The following is a 16,293-nucleotide window of genomic DNA, read 5'->3' on the forward strand; positions in this document are numbered from 1 at the left end:
CCACCACCATACTTATCAGATATTTAAGTGTCCTTAGGTTTGAATGCTGATCTATTAACTGTACCTTTCAGTATAATACAGACAGGTGATACAGGAACTACACAAGCTGAATGAGCAGTATGCATTTGCACATCTGTGTCAACTTTTGATTAACCGCCTTTTTCAAGACTACATAGACTAAGACACAGCAGCACACTAATCCGTGTGTATATGTCTTGTCTCAGGGGCCAGCGTGCTGAAGGCCAGGTAAAGGACATGGCTCCTCAGACAGCTGTGCTGATCTCCTGCGCAGACCAGTGAAGACTCAGGCTGGTCTGGACCAACTCTGGTCTGGGAATGGACTTACTGGGGCATATCTCTTAACTTTTCAGCTTTTTGTTCCAAGAAGAGAGAAAGAGAGCAAAAGAGAGAGGGATAGAGCGAGAGACAGAAAAAGGAAACAAGAGAGAGAGAGCAATGCCGTGGAGCGACGAGGGATTTTCTGAAGTCACCAGGAAAAGGAAAAAGAGGAGGAAGCTGTTTTCCGCTAAAAGAGGATTATTTCACTCGTCTTCTGTTCAGACATGGCTGTGGAGGTGGCAGGCTGGTGCCGAGCCCCAGAGAAAGCTAGCGTGCTTCCTCCACCTGCGGCAGACGTGCAGGATAGGCTGTAACGAAGGAGCTGGCTGGCTGGCTGGCTGCTCTTTGTAAAGCCACATTTTCTTTCATAAAACGGATAAAAAGGATCTCTCTCTCTCTCTTTATATCCTGATTGTTTGAGAATGATTGGCTCAGCTTTCCTGCACTCTCTCAATCTCTCTCCCTTTCTCGCTTTCTTTTTTTCTGTCTATCTCTCTCTCTTTCTTGTCTTTCTCTGTTAGAGGAAAATCTTGTGGCTTCCTGTTCTCCTTCCTGGCCGGAACCAAACACACACAAAAGCACATACACAAGCACTGTGTGTTTATGTGCATTTGTGTGTGTGTGTGTGTATGCGTAGGTTTGTCTCTGTCTGTGTGTGTGTGTGTGTGTGTGTGTAAGTATGTGAATGCATAGAAAATTGCTCAACAGCCCCCCATACCTCACAGCCAGCCTGCTTCTACCCACAAGTTTCGAGTTGTCTCCCTCTCAGCGCAGGCTTCACCTTGACAATGCACACACTTTTTACTTTTTAATGCCTAGATGCCTCTTTCTGTCCAAGGACTTCTGTACCTTTTAGTGGTGCCCCATGCCCACCAGAGATCCAGGACTTTCCCCTGATGCCTTGGGGCGTAAAGCAGGGGTGCGAGGAGTGATAGACGAGGGGTCGGAGAAGGATCGGCCCCGGTGCGAGGCTAAGAGTGACTGGAGAAGTGTGTGTGTGTGTGTATCTGTGTGTCTATGAGCAGTGCTCTGTGATCCAAAGCAAACAGAGTTACTGAGTTACTGATTGACTGAATGAATATGAACACTGACCTGGTCAGAAGCCATTCTCTTTTTCTTTTTGTTTGTTGTATCTTTTTCGTTTGTGTGTGTGTGTACGAGTGTGTGTGTTTTCTGCTATAACAGCACCCTGTTACTGTACTGGGCACCCTTCCACTCTTCACGTGCACAGCTATAGAGATGAATTGATTTTTTGTTTTTGTTTTTAGAGCAGTATACTTGAATGATACAATTTGCATTTTACGTCAATACTTGACCTTCCTGCAGTGTATGGGTGTTTGCGTGCGCGTGTGTGTTTGTGTGCGTTGCGTGTGCTTGTGCGTGTGCACACGTGGGAGTGCGTAGCGTCTCGATAGCTAATCCAAAAGAGTGCTACTAGTTTCCTAAGGTAGTTTCGTAAAAAAAAAAATACAGACACTGCACTAATTTTTAGCTACCGTAGAGTCTTTTTAGGCAATGTTGATCATGATTAATATGTGTTGTTTTTAATGTTTGTTTTTTTTTGCTCTGATCAGCTTTTTTTATTCCATTTTTTTCTCCCACATTACCTTTTGATCCATTCACATTTCCTGACAATGTCCTTACAAAGCAGCAAAGGCGTCTTGGATTAACTTGATTAACTTCGGAGATGAGGTCGTGTTAATGTCGGCCACGCGCTGGTGGAGGCGATGGACTGGGATTCTGTACTGTTTTCTGCCATTTTTTGCCCATTCCTGAAAGGAGGAGGAGGTTCACTGCGCACTGTGGGTGAGACAGAAAGTGCAGGAAAGGAAATGGACTTTGGACTGCTGTTCTTTTCTCTCTTCTCATTAGTGCCCGCAGCACTAATCTCCCGAGGCTCATCAGGCTGTGCTCTTGGGTCGATGCACATTGTTGTTGGTGTTGCTCGTCTCACAATCAGCTCTCCCCAGCCACCGCACACACAAACACACACACACACACACGTACACCTGAGTGAACAAGAGGCTTGATCGTGTCGGCCTCCACAGAAGAGTGAATATGAAACTCTTCTTTAAAGACAGAAACCTTAACAGAAAGCCCAAAAAACTCTCAGTTCTGCTTCTGGGAAGCCACAGCTCCACCGCTCAGCTCAGTCTAGTCCAGTCCAAATGAAGAAATGAAGGAACGCTCCATCCCAGCCAGGCTGAAAAAAAGAAACCTCCATCAAGATGATTTCTGCTGCGATATCCGCCATTGTGCTTTTTTACTAACTGTTATAAGTTTTAAGTTGACTGACGCCTCCTCCTTTATTACCCCTTCCCCCAACCCCCTCTTTCATACTTATCTTCATCTTCTCTTTATCTCCAAATGATGTCTGTGAATTTATACACTTTTTTTTTTCTTTGTTTTATTGTTTTTTTTTTTTAAAGAGAAAAATCTATACTATACTGTATTTGATCCTTTTTATCCCTTCAATCATGTTGTGTGCTTAAGGGTGTGGTTTTGCTGGCCTTTTTCTCATTATATTTGTAATAATGATAATATTAATAATGTTTAGTTTAGTTTATACACCTCGCTGCGAGGTCCTCTCTACTGGATGAAGACTATTGTCAGAAGCTCAAATACAAAAGAAATTCTATATGTCTATATATATATATATATATATATATAAAAATCTAAATCTATATATATATATAAAGCCTATGCTTACCTGTTAAGCCAATGAGCACTGAGAAATAATGCACCGCTTCTAGAGGAATAGTCCCTGCTTTTGGGAAAGTGCACATGTGATGAGGCAACCTGCATTGCCACGTGTTATTTGGCTAGTGTCTAATGAGCACAGTGAGGTGTGAGTGTAAGTGTGAATGTGTGTGTATGTGAGAATGTGTGTGTACCTGCAAGATGCCCCCTGAATGTCCCCCTCTGCCCTCCTACCCCTCCCTCTCCCCTCTTCCTGTCCCGTTCTTCACACACCGCGAGCGTTTACAGCTCAAAGCCAAGGGATTTCACCTCATTATATTTGAACTGAAAGTCGGACAGGTCTGAGCAGACGTGTCCGTGGCGTGCCGAACGTCTGAGGGGAATATTGATCTGCTGAGATCAGCTTAATAAAGACCCGCTCAGTCAGCAAAGAAAGAGAAGTCACGTGACCACTTCTCTTAACCTCTGTGTGGTCACATGATGTTAGAGGAGGTTTTCAGGAAATCTCTGCAAAGCTTTGTTTGGAAAGGTTAAAACGGGAAATGTTGGGACGAGATTGTCTTACACTGCTAAAAAAAATCAAGGTGCTACAAATGGTTCCATAGAAAAACCATTCTCTCTACTTTATCTATTATATCTCTGTTACAAAAACGATTAACCATTGGTTCTGTTTTGGTATTGAACCAAAAGTGGCTCTTCTCCGGTTCTAAGGTTCCTCAAAGAGGCGAAGAACACTCAAAGAAGCATTTGAAGCATCTTTATTTTGTAATAAGGGTGTAATTATACCTTATTGGTAGACTTGAGTTACATTATCAGGTTGTGATTACTGTAATCGGTAATATAGAGGTGGGTGATACGACAGTATTATTACAATAAATAGTTGTACATTTGTTTTTAGGATATATATCATTAATGTTTTTTTAAAAGCTTTTATCAAAATCAGATTCTAAATAGTATACAAAATATGCTTTACTTCATCTAATGAAACTGGACATATTTTGTTCTTTTAGGGACCCTTTTAGTTTACATCTGGTCACTTGATCCACCTTGAGTATCTGGATTATATCTGGTTAAGGCCAAGCCACATACAAAATCAATTGCAAACACACTCAAGATGCAGTTAAATTAATTCAAATTGAGCCACATACTTCAGCACTGAAGAAGTTTGTGTCTTTAATGCACGTTACGTTTAAACTCTAAGCTACTTTAGCAAGTAGCTGGGAAAGTTTATGAATTCCTAGTGCTAAAAACTTGACCGGTGTTGATAAATTTTGGTGGTGAAAAAAATGTGTTTAGCGCTGTTTGCTAACCCTAGTGTTCTGATACTCACTGTCCTGTGCTCTGTGATGCACTCTAATGAGGGTTATCCAGTTAGTGATGTTACAAATGTTTACTCTGCTTCCTCCACAAGGCGCATTAGTTTTACACGTTCTGTAAAATATTTGAGTTATACAATGACTATATAATGATTATCGTCGTGGCTGAGGATTGCTGCACGAAGCCTGTATATAAACTTGACTATATATTATCTGATTGGCTCTCAGGACGTCCTATACGTATCTATATTTAAAATCTTATCAGAAACCAATCCAGATACAAGTCATATGAGGTGACACGGTGTAAACAGGGTCAAGAATTCTCAGAGGTTCTAAGAGATCAGAGTTCTAATGATCTAAAATGTCATTAATGTAAAATATCCTCGTATTGCCCACCTCTATGAATATTCTGACTGAATCGCTTGTTAACGTGATCCGTGATAGCTCTCGCTATTATATACCAGTATTTTCCACAGGGAGGTGCTGCTCGCTTCTCGGGGGCAGGTCCAGACGATTTCCAAACGCTCGTCTTAAATCCAGTTTTCACTGAAAAATGTCTTCCCAAGTGTTGTGTGCACGTCCAGCGTCGCACCGTATATGTTCTTCCCAGCAGAGCGAGAGCGATAAGCGGAAGAAAGTGTACATTACGAACTGACATGTACTGTACACGCTAACGGCTAACAAGTGGGGGGTTTTATTTCCAGACATTTGCCAAAGAAAAGGGAACGCCGTCTCTCTCTTATCTCTTTTTAGAAATTTGATGGTGCAATGGAAAGCCAGACAGACTGGGTGAGCTGAGTCTAGTCAGCGTGTCTGTGTGTTTTCAGGTAATAAATGCATTATATTAGCACAACTAATTCTATATTTCTGATGGAGTTCCTCAGCCTCTACCTGCAATTTTGGCATGGTGTACAGAACGTTTTTAAAATTGCCTATTTTAGAGAAAAGAAAAACACAAAATTATATGATATTTGCACCTTAAACCCAAACCAAAATGTCACATTCTGAATGATTTCTCCACCCTCTCTCCTTTCCCTTACACACCTGCATCCCTCCTCATGCAATTTGCTCTTATAAGCCCTCCTCTTGTGTCTTAAGGAAGGATATTTTATTGAAAATTTAAATTTATTAAAATTTGTCATTATACAATAATGCCTTGAACGAAGAGGCGCTTATTCGAACATTCAAACCTTTGCATGACGCATAGATGAGGTTTGGTTCCCAGTCCATTTAATCCACAATATGTCACCCCCCTTCCTCCCCCCTCTTTTCTATATACTGTAGAAGATGCCTCTATGAATCTCAAGTTCCTATATTATTAGCTATAAAGCTTATGATGTAAAACCCTTTTGTGCTAGAATTGTCTCTTGAATGTAATGGATTTTGTACCTGTATTTTTCTAATTCCAATTCCAGTCTTTCTGTACGGGATGGCTTTGTATGGAGGAGTTTTTGGGCTGCTTCCAACAGCGGAACAGCGTTTATTATAATAATTTCCAGTCGTTGTCATGAGACACATCCTGAGCTCTGTTTGAGAGCTTCATAGCCTCATCACCACATCGCCTCTCTCAAATACTGGTCAAATACTCAGAACAGTAAAAGCATAATCCCATCCCATCCCATCCCATAATCAGACGTGCACTCACCTTTGTTGAAGAAAAATCGAGAAACCAGGGAAAAATCAACTACAGCAATCACAAAGTTGCCAAACCCTCTTTTATGCTTTTTGTTTCTTCTTTTAATGATTGTTTTCTATCTTTCCAACTGTGTCCAAGTCTTAAGGTCCTGGATTATGCACCTGTTTGAAATGGCGACACCTTTTGTTCCGCTCTATAAGAGAATGTATGTCCGTTGGCTTTTTAAAGCAGTCTTGTCGAAGGGTTACTCCTCTGTCGTCTCCCCTTAAAGAGTTTGTACAATGTGTGCTTGACCTGATTAGTGTCACTCGTACTGTATGATGCCATGCTTGGAACTTGATTGTTACAGCCCAGTTGTTGATGCAGCCTTGCCTTACTGAAACCCTGCGTAGAAAGGGGTCCCTTTGCCATTGCCCTTCTCAATGAGTCCTACGTCATAACACTGTCTGCTGACGCAAATATTATTCCTTTAACACGTATTAAAGTAACATATACATACGTCCGCCTGCATGCTCTCTTTCTCTTGTTTTGTCTGATTATGTGTACTATACTATTTAACTTTACACACAGTGTTCAAAAACTCCAGCAGCACTGCTGCGTCCGATTCATTTGTACCAGCACAACACACACTAACACCAGCGAAGAAATTCTGGACTTTTAAAAATCAGTAGTTCTGTAGAAACTCATAACATGATCAGGATGTATCAATATTTTTTTGTATTTGAACTGTGTGTTATGTCACGGAAATGCATGTGGAATTTTGCCTCCGAATCCCAGAACAAATAATGAGCACTGATTCAAATTTAAGAATTTTAAATATATATATATATATTTTTATGGAAAAATTGTTTCAGAAAAATAATATACAGAAAAAAATAAGAGACGACTTCAGTTTCTCTGATTTTGCTATTTATAGGTATATGTTTGAGTAAAATGAAAGAAAAAAAGTTCAAAAATCTATATTTGGTGGAATAACCCTGGTTTTACAGTTTTGTTTACTTAGCTGCTGAATTAGAAGGAAAACATGGCGACACCCCTGTTCCTTACTAGTGTTGCATAATGCCCCTTATAAACCAGTGCGTCTTATGTATGCAAATAGACCAGAAAATAGACAAATATTGATAGCATGCCTTATAGTGCAAAAAAAATTTATATATATATAAATGTATAAAGACATAAGAGTATTAGTGGTATCTGGGGAGGAGGAGCTTCGGCAGAAAACTCAATCCCGTGTTTGGAAGTTGGACTCCTGTAGTCTTTTCACACACTCGCACTCCTTTATTACTGACTGTCCCTTGAGTTATTCACAGAAAGTCCAACTAGCAGGGCTGCCACTTTTGTATGCCATTAGATTATGATTCAGATTAGGAATTTTCATTTAATTTTTGTTTAAAGGCTACCTGCATAGAGGCTTCATAACACATCTATAAACATTTAATTGTGTTGTATTTGAATGTATGTAATTAAATTGTATTTATGACTAGGTTATGCTGTTACTCGCAACATGACGCAAGTATTATCTATGCTCATGCTTATGAATGTGTAATAAAGCCTCTACGAAGGTACCCCTCAAATAAAGTGTTAGCAAATACCGGTTTTTAATTTAGTCCAAATGAGAGCAGTGTATTTCTGTTAAACATCAAAAGCACTGGAAGGTCACGTGATCTCATGCAAGACTTGTAATGTAAGTAGGCAACTAGACCCATAATCTTGCCAGTAGGAAGAGTGAAGATTTGTGTGCTGATAACAATGAGCTGTTCACCATGGACTCAGTTCACCATGCTCTCAGCTTTAATTCTTAAGTCTTACACTGTGATTGTGGGTAAGTGTGTGTTTTTTTTCCTACAGTTGTTTTAATAAATCATTCCTACAGTACTATTATAATAGGATTATTGATATATTTAAAATATGTTTACAATATTGCGTGGGTAGTTTTATAATGATTTTAATGAGCTTTAAATACTAAATTAGTCAACAGAGAGTACTTTTAAAATTATTTAATATTTTATGTAAATTTGGCATCTATAAAATATATTACATAAATAATAATAAATTGTGCCAGATTTTTTTATGTGCCATAACATTTTATTTTATTTTATTTTGAACTAGTATTTAATTAATTATTTAATACATTTATCTTATTTTTTTAACAGTACACCCATAAAAAGTAAGGACATTTCCATTACGACATATGTTTGTAAAATACTTTTTTATATATATATATATATAAAATCGAGGACCATCAGATCACTTAAATGGTTCTTCTCTATAATGGAAACCATGTTCTTTGAAGAACCTTTGTTCTCTACAGTGCCAAAGAACAATTGCATTGTTCCACTATTGTTGCATTTTTGTAGAATAAGTAAAAAATACAATGGTCAGTATTAAACAGAACCATTTTTGTTATAATATGGTGTATAATATATTCCTTACTTATACTTAAAATATTATTTTCCAAACATATCATCATACATCCTATTCATTTTGAATAAAAGCCCTTTTTGAATCACTACCCCTCTAATGCACATTTGGGTCAAAAATGACCCGCATTAATTTTCTATGGTAGGTCATATACGGCTGAGGATGATATATAAATGGTAATACTTTATAAGAACTTTGCCTAATTTACAATCTGTATTATCAAATTCTGATGAGCTAAAGATTTGCTAACATTTTAATATAAATATCCATGCTGATAAATAAGTGTCATGTGTGAGCATTTGTTAATATTTAAATTGTGATGAACTACTGCTTTGTTCACATCTACTGATCATTAGTTAAAAATATATTAACGAAAGTTATTATAAATTTATATATTTCTACAAAGTTTTATATACCTCTGAACGGTGAAAGACCTAGCATTTAGTGTGGTTAGCAGCTAATGCTAATTAGCTGCTGGAGAAACTAAAACTCCTGTATAACGCTGCACTTCAGCGGAGTGGCTTTACTGCTCCTTAATACCTGACTGGTAAAATTTATAGATAAGACGCACTGGATTATAAAGTGCACTGACAATTTTGGGAAAAGTAAAGGATTTTAAGTGTCCCTTATAGTGTAAAAAATACTGTGTTAGAGTTTAGGGGTGTTAGGAAAGTAAGTGCTCTTTGAAGATCTGGTTTCAGTTTAACCAGGTCAGAGCTGCTAGGTTTAAGCTAGGTTTAAGATTTGACTGAACGTGTCATGGATGGCTCGGTCTCATTAATGCATAATAAGAGTATCACAATTAGTAACCTTTTCAAAACAACCTAGAAGCGTTTATAGGCCACCCATGCAGTGAGGACCCTGATTAGTGAGTCCCATCATTAGCCGCAGTTTATTATTAATATTTGCTGGAAAATGTTACTTTTCTGAGACCAAATTTCTTTGCCAAAAAAAAATGGAAGGCGTTTACAATAAGACATGGTGAATTTTATAAATATTAAAATATTAAAAAAATAAACACTCATCATAAAAAACTCCTGTACACAAAGCAATCCAGACTGTTCTCATACAGAGTTCCCCAATGGTGGAACAAACTACCTTCCACTACCAGATCAGGAGAATCTCTCACTATCTAATAAACTCCTGAAGACAGAGCTCTTCAAAGAGCACTTACTCTCCTAACACCTCTAACTAATTACCTTCTACTACCAGATCAGGAGAATCTCTCACTATCTTTAATAAACTCCTGAAGACAGAGCTCTTCAAATAGCACTTACTCTCCTAACACCTCTAACTAACTACCTTCCACTACCAGATCAGGAGAATCTCTCACTATTTTTAATAAACTCCTGAAGACAGAGCTCTTCAAAGAACACTACTCTCCTAACACCTCTAACTAACTACCTTCTACTACCAGATCAGGAGAATCTCTCACTATCTTTTAATAAACTCCTGAAGACAGAGCTCTTCAAAGAACACTACTCTCCTAACACCTCTAACTAACTACCTTCTACTACCAGATCAGGAGAATCTCTCACTATCTTTAATAAACTCCTGAAGACAGAGCTCTTCAAAGAGTTCTTACTCTCCTAACACCTTTAACTAACTACCTTCTACTACCAGATCAGGAGAATCTCTCGCTATCTTTAATAAACTCCTGAAGACAGAGCTCTTCAAAGAGCTCTTACTCTCCTAACACCTCTAACTAACTACCTTCTACTACCAGATCAGGAGAATCTCTCACTATCTTTAATAAACTCCTGAAGACAGAGCTCTTCAAAGAGTTCTTACTCTCCTAACACCTCTAACTAATTACCTTCTACTACCAGATCAGGAGAATCTCTCACTATCTTTAATAAACTCCTGAAGACAGAGCTCTTCAAAGAGTTCTTACTCTCCTAACACCTCTAACTAATTACCTTCTACTACCAGATCAGGAGAATCTCTCACTATCTTTAATAAACTCCTGAAGACAGAGCTCTTCAAAGAGCTCTTACTCTCCTAACACCTCTAACTAACTACCTTCCACTACCAGATCAGGAGAATCTCTCACTATTTTTAATAAACTCCTGAAGACAGAGCTCTTCAAAGAACACTACTCTCCTAACACCTCTAACTAACTACCTTCTACTACCAGATCAGGAGAATCTCTCACTATCTTTAATAAACTCCTGAAGACAGAGCTCTTCAAAGAGTTCTTACTCTCCTAACACTTTTAACTAACTACCTTCTACTACCAGATCAGGAGAATCTCTCGCTATCTTTAATAAACTCCTGAAGACAGAGCTCTTCAAAGAGCTCTTACTCTCCTAACACCTCTAACTAACTACCTTCTACTACCAGATCAGGAGAATCTCTCACTATCTTTAATAAACTCCTGAAGACAGAGCTCTTCAAAGAGCACTTACTCTCCTAACACCTCTAACTAACTACCTTCCACTACCAGATCAGGAGAATCTCTCACTATCTTTAATAAACTCCTGAAGACAGAGCTCTTCAAAGAGCACTTACTCTCCTAACACCTCTAACTAACTACCTTCCACTACCAGATCAGGAGAATCTCTCACTATCTTTAATAAACTCCTGAAGACAGAGCTCTTCAAACAGCACTTACTCTCCTAACACCTCTAACTAACTACCTTCCACTACCAGATCAGGAGAATCTCTCACCTTTTTTTAATAAACTCCTGAAGACAGAGCTCTTCAAAGAGCACTTACTCTCCTAACACCTCTAACTAACTACCTTCCACTACCAGATCAGGAGAATCTCTCACCTTTTTTTAATAAACTCCTGAAGACAGAGCTCTTCAAAGAGCACTTACTCTCCTAACACCTCTAACTAACTACCTACTTCTAACCTCATTTCCTTCTTCCCCTCCTTCACTTTTCTATCCTATTATTTCCCTTTGACCTAAGGCCCTATATAAAGATGTTTTTACCCTTAACTTCTATTACTTTGTACTTCATTATTGTAAGTCGCTTTGGACAAAAGCGTCTGCCAACTGTAATGTAATGTAATGTAATGTAATGTAATGTACTCAGATTGGAAAGTGTCGTAATTCAAAATAAAGATCAAGGTTCGCATGAAAAATTAAATTAATAAAAATTTGATTGATATGGGCCAGAGACTGTAAAAAAGATGGACGCTGCATCGCTGTTCCAGTTAATTCAATAAAAAAAATTAAACCAAAATCTTCCGCCATGTTGGTGATCCTGAATGCCCAGTCTGCGCAGTAGAGACCAGAGGAGGGAGAAAGACTGTGGAGAAACCGCCTACTCATTTAAATAACCCCCGCCCCTGAGGGCTGCCTCCACAGAGCTATACACAGTCTATGTTCCCGCCCATACAGTCCCGCCCCCCCCCCCCCCCCCCAATATAGGTGTAACCCAGCCCTTTTTCAAAAACCACACCTTTTTGAATAGGACTGAAAGAGGACTATTATGCTTTAACCCATAAAGTTTTATTGGGTTATGATAGTCAACTGCTGGTTTCTGGCTTAACTGATGACATGTGTAGCACAGAAAAGTAAATAACTACCTAATTAAGACCGACGTTTTTAATGAAATTAACGAAAAATCCCCTAAGAAACAAAAAAAAAAGACTCCATCCTGTTTTTAGCTTTGGTGTCCTGAGCAATCTGAACATCTCTGCTTGCATGATTGTCCTCTTTAAGATAGGAAGAGCAGAAACCAAACCCAAGGACTATAGTTAACCTCTAGACTGCGTTCTAGAAGTGTTAACCACATCCTGACGGTGAGTGGGCGAGAGTTTTCATGTCCGTGTCATGACCAACAGGCTGTCAGAGCGAACAGATGTTAGATGCTCGCCACAGCAGAAAGCAAGAAAGCAATAAAAGATAAGATGTTGAAACTTCAGCTTTCCACTGTTCTCGTGATTTGCCACTGATAACATTGATCTGGTGTTCCATTGCTTGTTCCTGCTTTACTACGCTCACACTGCATGTAATGAGGTTAATTGTTTTGTTCAATTTGGTGTAGAACTTATTTATGATCTTCTTTGTGGGTTGCATTGGTGGCTTAGTGGTTAAATCATAGGTTATTGGTAATAATGTTGTGGCCTCGCTGCCTGAGTTCAGCTAGCTGCCCCCATTAACAAGGTTCTTAACTCTGTATCTGCTCATTGCAGCGAAGGCTGCTCACTAGGGTTGGGCTGTATTCACTTTTTAATGTCATTATCAGTAAACTGAAGTCACAATGCGTACAATGGTGTTTTGCTTGCTTAATGTAATGTAAATGATAAATCCATTACATTCGATAAAGTGTAAGATGTAAAAACATACATCTGCTCAGTCCTGCATAAACACACACAATGCTACTGGTTAGCTACCATACACATTTTAGGCCTGTTTCTGTTACATTAAAGCCATAGTCCACACAAAAATCTAAATCAGCCATTTTCATGCTCTAAAAATAATTTAATTTATATTCTACAAAAGAAATAATTGTAACTTCAGAGTTATATATCAGTGTATTGATTCACTGCATGAATAATTGAGTTTACTATAGAACTACTATTATCCGAGTGTAACGTGGAGGAGGCCGGATGCAAACGCAAGTCACTTTTATTAGACATTAAGAAACTAACAAAGAACAAAACACTATGGAATAATATAACAAAAAGGTAACTAAAACAAAACACTATGAACCAGAAGATAAACTAAAATACTGAAACAAACAAGCCAAAATAACAAATAAAGAAATAAACTACATAAAGCAAACTTTAAAAACTGAAGACAAAAAACACAACAGGTCTGAGGCTAAACAAAACATATAAACACCATCTAAACAGAGTAACAGCATAAGGTCAAACAAAAAGCGCGACAGATAACAAAGGAGCACATGGGGTATTTATACACAGGCAAACATAAGGGACACCTGTGGGAGCTAACAAGGGGGCGGGGTTACAAATGAGACAAGAGGTTACAACACTAACAGCTAAGGCGGGGCTGGGGCGGAGACAGAAGGATAACCAAAACAAATGCCATGTGCTCAAAAAAACACATGGCTAGGGACACAAGACAGGAAAACAGAGACAGACACAGGCTAAGGTGTGACAACGAGCAACGGATTCCTCACTACTACTGCAGTCACCCAACCTAAGTGCAAAGCTTTTAGGTTTATTGTTAACACTTTCCACTCCACCTTAAAAAGGTGCATGTTACATTTAGCCTGTATTATATATTAACTGCTTTATGAGTTACATATATGTTGCAGAAAACACAAACAGTCCACATAAAACTACACCTGGAGTCTTATTTGAATGATCTGTTCCACCTTAAAAGCTGAAGCCGTTAAGTTCATACCCCCTACTGTATAAACACATCTTCAGCCTGAGGCCTGTGCAGCACCACAGCAGCATTTAAGGTGGAATGGTAAATTAGGAGCTTTTAAGGCAAAATGGTAAATTAGCAGCTTTTAAGGTAGAATGGTAAATTAGCAGCATTTAAGGTGGAATAGTAAATTCAAGGTGTCTAACATCTTCAGGTGAGTGAATTCCTGAAGGCAATAAAATGTATTTTATTGATAATATTTAGTAGATAAAAGCAACTTACACATAGTGATGTGGCCTGTGCTACTGTAAAAAAAAATGCAAGAAACATGACCAATAATATTAGTGAGGCAGGCAGACGAGCGGTATAAATGAATGATATGATGCATTTTAGTGGTGTGAATTTATTGTAATAAAACAATTTAGATTTATTGTAATATTAACATTTAACTTTATCCCATAGAGCATAATTTATAAAATGATAAAGATACAGAGTTCAGATTGCTTACAAGGTCACAGACTAAGTGAACACTGTGTACACTAATTTTAAATAATTTCAGAAATGTTAAACCATCTGTCTGACAATTACAAATATTACAATGCTTTAACACTGTAGAGAAAGCTTGTTAGCATTAGCTTTGTTAGCAGGACAACGTTATGCTCTTCATAAAACTAATTCCAGTCTGACTGACTGAACCCCCACTGGGACAGACACAAAGTTTAATATAGGTGCAGTAGCATACTCACTATGCTAACATTTTTAGCTAGTTTTATTAATCTGCATATCCACCAAATATTCAGGTTTGGTTTTTTTTTCAGGTGTCTTTGCTATCATAACAACAGGAAAAGTACATTTTGCACGGCTCAAAACATGCAAACGGCATGTAGGCTACTAATTCTCTTTATTATTAATGGGTTTGTTTTGGTAGTAACATGCAATAAACCAAGCAGCATGTAACAGTGGTATGAAAAATTTGGGCACCCCTGATCATTTTTCATGATTTTTCTTTTCCTCCTATCATTAAATCCTTATTGTGTTTGAATCAGCATTTTCAGTTTAATTATATCATATAGCAGACAAACACAGTGATATTTGTGAAATGAAGTGAAATGTGAAATGAAGTTTATAGAATTTACAGAAAGTGTGCAATAATTCTTTAAACAAAATTAGGCAGGTGTATAAATTCGGGGGCCCCTTTTCGTTTTATTAATTTGAATGATGTTTTTGTGTTCATGTTCATTACATACTAGCTGAATGCAACAGGGTCAGTGAGCTGTTAGGTTATTAGAAAAAATAAAAATAAATGACATAAATGCCAAACCAGGGCCGTGTGGTGCACCCAGTGTCAAAATGGTTTGACATTATTTTATTTTTAGACATTTTTCAGTACATAGCAACCACAAAATTAAGTAAAAACATCCCCTTTACTGCAACTAAAACCATTTACCCTACTATAAAATGGGACACTTCTGCTAAAACCATTTTACCCTACTATAAAATGGGACACAGCTGCTCGGAAGTAAGTATACATAAATACAGAATCTCATGAGGTACCTACTCACTCACTCATCGTCAAACGCTTTATCCATCCCAGCTGGCATCGGGCGGAAGGTAGTGTACACCCAGGCCACCAATCCATTGCAGGGCAGACAGACACACAATTTTCAACCAAGTTCCAATTAGCCTGAACTGTGGACTGTGGGAGGAACCCAGAGGAAACCCACGCAGACACGGGGAGAGCGTACAAACTACACACAGGAAGACCCGTTTCACCCCAGCCGGGAATTGAACCCAGGCCGCCGTGCTGTGAGGCAACAGCTCTACCCACTGCGCCATCGTATCGCCCGCTTCTGAGGTACATAATTCATAACTCATTTAAAGTCATATCATATACATTGTACTATGGAAAATGTATTGGGACATCTGTTAATTGACTGTTTCTTCTAAAATCAAGGGTACTAAAAAGAGTTTATTCAGCTTTTGTTGGAGTAACTGTCTCTATTGTCCAGAGAAGTGTTTCTATTAAGTTTTAGAGCATTGCTTTAAGGATTTTTGTATGCATTCAGTGACAAGAGCCCACCACCTCATCCACTTTCCTAATTTCTTAACTCAATCCAAAAATATTAGATGAAGGACAATAATTCATTCCACTGAATAGAGTTGTTTCCACTGTTCCACAGTCTAATACAGGGGGAAACTGGAGAAAACTGGTACAGGAGGTCTCAGTCTGGCTGACCCACATGGCAACACATTTAGCTCAGCTTGACATCCAATAGAGCATAAGTCCAATGGATTGGAGAGCAGAATTAGAGGTCTGAGAAGTGAAGTGCAAGAAAAAATAAATAATAATAATTGCTAAGATGAGAAAATAAAAAATCAGATTGTCTGGGCCCAACATTTTACCTTTAATGTACTGAAGTTACTTTCTAGTTCATATACAACATTGATGAAGATTGCTTAAGGATGACTGTAAGTCAGGCAATGTGAAGGCATGTGTTTCCTGTGCTCCAGCATTCCTCAGAAAGCAGAACTGCAGGGTTTTGGTAAAGACTAACTAACTAATACATTAATTAATTAATTAATAAAAGGA

The 16,293-nt window shown here is 38.3% G+C and overlaps 1 protein-coding gene across 4 annotated transcripts in view; it reads left to right on the forward strand.

Annotated features, from left to right (window-relative positions):
• LOC103035035 (BBX high mobility group box domain containing) overlaps positions 1–6,489 on the forward strand; it is a 58,848-nt gene extending 52,359 nt beyond the window's left edge. For all 4 annotated transcript variants that reach the window (XM_022681400.2, XM_022681397.2, XM_022681398.2 and 1 more), the window contains one exon: positions 225–6,489. In XM_022681400.2, coding sequence (XP_022537121.2) covers positions 225–300 — 76 coding nt within the window. In that variant the 3' untranslated portion in view covers positions 301–6,489. The remainder of the gene's footprint in view (positions 1–224) is intronic.
• The last annotated feature ends 9,804 nt before the right edge of the window (positions 6,490–16,293 follow it).

This window comes from Astyanax mexicanus, chromosome 20 (genome assembly GCF_023375975.1).
Source record: "Astyanax mexicanus isolate ESR-SI-001 chromosome 20, AstMex3_surface, whole genome shotgun sequence".
NCBI classification, from domain to species: Eukaryota; Metazoa; Chordata; class Actinopteri; order Characiformes; family Acestrorhamphidae; genus Astyanax; species Astyanax mexicanus.